The sequence below is a fragment of the Meles meles genome, chromosome 3 (genome assembly GCF_922984935.1).
Source record: "Meles meles chromosome 3, mMelMel3.1 paternal haplotype, whole genome shotgun sequence".
NCBI classification, from domain to species: Eukaryota; Metazoa; Chordata; class Mammalia; order Carnivora; family Mustelidae; genus Meles; species Meles meles.
Window position 1 is genome coordinate 5,532,545 of NC_060068.1, and position 4,629 is coordinate 5,537,173.

At 36.5% G+C, this 4,629-nt stretch overlaps 1 protein-coding gene across 1 annotated transcript; it reads right to left on the minus strand.

Annotated features, from left to right (window-relative positions):
* Positions 1 to 2,911: 2,911 nt before the first annotated feature.
* Positions 2,912 to 3,850, minus strand: LOC123938381 (olfactory receptor 2T27-like). The gene has a single exon (XM_045999717.1). It carries the CDS (start codon positions 3,848 to 3,850, stop codon positions 2,912 to 2,914), a length of 939 nt encoding a protein of 312 aa, XP_045855673.1.
* Between the last annotated feature and the right edge of the window lie 779 nt (positions 3,851 to 4,629).

The following is a 4,629-nucleotide window of genomic DNA, read 5'->3' on the forward strand; positions in this document are numbered from 1 at the left end:
ACTAGATATCCAAATAAAAAATGATGAAACTAGATCACTTTCTTACAACATACACTAAAATAAACTCAAAATGAGTTAAAGACCTAACTGTGAGAACTAGAACCATATAATTCCCACGACAAAACAGGCAGTAATCACTTGGACATTGGCCTTAAGAACATATTTATGGATATGTCCTCTCAGGCAAGAGAAAAAAAAAAAACTGCTGGGACATCTCCAAAATTACAATAATAACTACAACAAAAATAGTTTTGCACAGCAACAGAAACCATCAGCAAAATAAAAAAAAATCTAATGAATGGCAGAAGATATTATTAAATGATATATCTGATAAAGGGTTATTATCTAAGATAAAGAACATAGACAATTTAACATCATAAAACAAAATATCTGGTTTGAAAATGGGTAAAGACCCTAAGCAGACATTTGTCCAAAGAATACATACAGATGAGACTCAAAGATATGAAAAATGCTCAATTTCTCTATTCATAATGGAAATGCAAATAAATACAACAATGTAATACCACCACACACCAGTCAGAATGACTATGTAGAAAAAGACAAGAAATAACAAATGTTGGCAAGAATATGGAGAAAAGGAAACACTTGCACATTATTGGAGAGAATGCAAATAAGTGAAATCACTATGGAAAATAGAATGGAGGGTCCTCCTAAATTAAAATTAGTAATATCATATGATCCAGTAATTCCACTTATTAGTATTTACTCACAGAATTAATTGGAAAAATACACTATTACATTTATTGCTGCATTTTCTATAGCAATCAATATATGGATGCAAGTTCAGTGTCCCTTGATGATTCATAATGTGGTGTGTGTGTGTGTGTGTGTGTGTGTGTGTGTGTATTGCAATATTACTCAGCAATAGGAAATAATGAGGTTTTGCTATTTGCAAAAATGTAGATGGATCTAGAAGGTATTATTCTATGTGAAACACATCAGACAAATACAGATACCATATGATTTCACTTATATGTGGAATCTAAAACAAACAAACACAGTCTTTCAACTACAGATAACAAACTAACATTTTCCAATGGGCTGGAGATGGGACAATGAACAAAATAGATCATAGTGATTAATAGGTTCAAAATTTCAAGTTAGAAAATCAGTAAGTCGTCAAGATAAAAAGAAAAACATAGGGAATACAGTCAATAATATTGTAATAATATAGTATGGTGACTATACTTATCACAGTGAGCATTGAGTAATATATAGAATTGTCAATATGCTATTCACCTGTTCACCTGAAAGTAATATTGCACTGCCTGTCAATTTTATTTCAATAATGTGTTTTAATTTAATTTTTTAAAGGAAACATCAACCTGGATAAGACAGGTTTTTTTTTTATTTGTTTATTTTCAGCATAACAGTGTTCATTGTTTTTGCACCACACCCAGTGCTCCATTCAGTACGTGCCCTCCCTATTACCCACCACCTGGTTCCTCAACCTCCCACCCCCCCGCCCCTTCAAAACCCTCTGGTTGTTTTTCAGAGTCCACAGTTTCTTATGGTTCATCTCCCCCTCCAGTTTCCCTCAACTCCCTCTCCTCTCCATCTCCACATGTCCACTGTGTTCTTTGTTATGCTCCACAAATAAGTGAGACCATATGATACTTGACTCTCTCTGCTTGACTTATTTCGCTCAGCATAATCTCTTCCAGTCCCATCCATGTTGGTACAAAAGTTGGGTATTCATCCTTTCTGATGGAGGCATAATACTCCATTGTGTATATGGACCACATCTTCCTTATCCATTCATCCGTTGAAGGGCATTTTGGTTCTTTCCACAGTTTGGCGACCATGGCCATTGCTGCAATAAACATTGGGGTACAGGTGGCCCTTCTTTTCACTACATCTGTAGTGAAATACCCAGCAGTGCAATTGCAGGGTCATAGGGAAGCTCTATTCTTAATATCTTTAGGAATCTCCACACTGTTCTCCAAAGTGGCTGCACTAACTTGCATTCCCACCAACAGTGGAAGAGGGTTCCCCTTTCAGCACATCCTCTCCAACACACGTTGTTTCCTGTCTTGCTAATTTTGGCCATTCTAACTGGTGTCAGGTGGTATCTCAATGTGGTTTTAATTTGAATCTCCCTGATGGCTAGTGATGATGAACATTTTTTCATGTGTGTGATAGCCATTTGTATGTCTTCGTTGGAGAAGTGTCTGTTCATATCTTCTGCCCATTTTTTGATACGATTATCTTTTTTGTGTGTGTTGAGTTTGAGAAGTTTTTTATAGCTCCTGGATATCAACCTTTTGTCTGTACTGTCATTTGCAAATATCTTCTCCCATTCCGTGGGTTGCCTTTTGGTTTTGTTGACTGTTTCCTTTGCTGTGCAGAAGCTTTTGATCTTGATGAAGTCCCAAAAGTTCATTTTTGCTTTTGTTTCCTTGGCCTTCGGAGAGATATCTTGAAAGAAGTTGCTGTGGCAAAACAGGTTTTATCATGAAACAGGAAACAGATTTCGCCACTTCATGACAAAAATGAATGTCTTTGTTTCTCCTTTGTTCTACTCTCAGATTAGGCTAATGCTCAGTCAAAAATCTGAAGCATTCATTCTCTCTTTTGTCTCTTTGATGGTAAAATATGACAATATTGCTTGTCCACCTTTGTGGAAGACTTAAGAAAATATGTATACTTCCATGTATTTGTTATCAAAGCCCTTTTATTCAAATATTTCTATTAAAGCAAATCTTTACTGAACTCAATTGTTTTGTTTCAAACACAATAACTTGATTGGCAATTTAATGACCACTTTTTAAAATAATCTATGCCTCTAAATAGACATTCTCCATAGCCGAAGAAAGCTTCAAGCCAGGGACTTTGATTTCCATCCTGGAACTGGTTTTAGATATGAAGAATGATAGTGGTATTTCTTAAACTATTTTGATATTAGGTACTTTCCCAGGGTCTTCTTTATAGCCCCCACAACTTCCTTGTTTCTTAGGCTATAAATTAAAGGGTTCAGCATGGGGGTGAGGATAGTATAGATCATGGAGAGACCTTGATCTAGCGCTGGGGTGTGGGAAGAGCCAGGTGTCATGTACACCACTATTGCTGGTCCAAGGTAGAGACTCACTACAATAAGGTGAGAAGAGCATGTGGACAGGGATTTTTTCCTTCCCTCAGGAGAGATTATTTTGAGCACAGTGAGGAAAATTTGAATATATGAGGTCATTATTAAGCTAAAGGGAGTGAGTATAAATATGATACTTACCATAAACAACACCATCTCATAATCTGAAGTGTCCTCACAGGATAGCTTCAGGATGGCTGGTATCTCACAGAAGAAGTGATTTATTTTCTTCAGACCACAGACAGGAAAATGCATGGTGTAGATGGTTTGAATGAGTGAATTTAGAGAAGCCCCAGTCCATGATGCCACTGCCATTAGCAAGCAGACTTTAGGATTTATGATGATTGTGTAGTGAAGGGGTTTACAGACAGCCACAAATCGGTCATAGGACATAAAGGTTAGGAGGAGACACTCAGCGCCACCTAGAGTCAGGCAGAAGAACATTTGGACTCCACAGCCAATACGAGAGATGCTATGCTTCCCTAAAGAATGGTTGATGACCATCTTAGGAACTGAGCTGGAAATGTAGAACAAATCAATGATGGAAAGTTGGCTGAGCAAGAAGTACATGGGCGTGTGAAGGTGGGAGTCCACCCAGATCAGAAAGATGAGGATGGAGTTCCCTGTGAGGGTAATGAGGTAGACCAGAAGGATGAGATAGACCAGGAGGCTGGCATATTGGAACTCAGGGAAGAGGCCCAAAAGGATGAAGTCTTCAGTAGATGTATCGTTTATGTTTGCCATACCTCAGCTTCATTGGTGACAGCTGATGTGTAGTAAGAGGAAAGTACAGGGCATCTGTTAAATTTTATGCCTTGTTATGAGCCTTTTATTTTCGACTTGGTTTATTTTTATCTATCCATTCTTTCTGCAACATCTTAACAAACCCAAACAGCATTTAAACCATCTTGAGAAACTTTAAGGTTGGAGAGCATATGGGAATTTGGGGAGAGTGGCATACTTGGAGAAAGCATGGAACACCTGTGTTCTTTCCCACATACATTACCCTACACATCTCTCCCATCTAAATGTTAATCTGTACTCTTTATTTTGCCTTTAATGATAAACTGGTAATCTAGTTAAAAATCTCGAAGTTTTAAAGTAGTAAATTTCTTATCTAGTAAATATTACATGTAATTATTTCACTCCATTATGTAAGTTTTGTTTTATATCGATAAAATTGTAGTACTCACCTAAGAATTTAAAACTCATTATTTGAAATTTCCTAAGACAATGAGTCTCCATATTTTTTGGTCTCACTTTAGTTTTTGATTTGTCAAAGAAACCATTTCCCCAAGTGTCTTTTAGAGATCATTCTATGTTCTGTGTAATCTCCTTTATCAATCTTTTATAGCCATTGCAGAACTACATATTTTGCAGGACAAATGAATATTTGGAGTCCCCTTTGTTCAGGTTATTAAGAATGTCAAAACAGCAACATCAAAGGAATAAATCATGCACAATACCCTTTTAAGGACAGAATTTAGTATAATTTTATGAATAAAATTAATTCTGATCTTAAA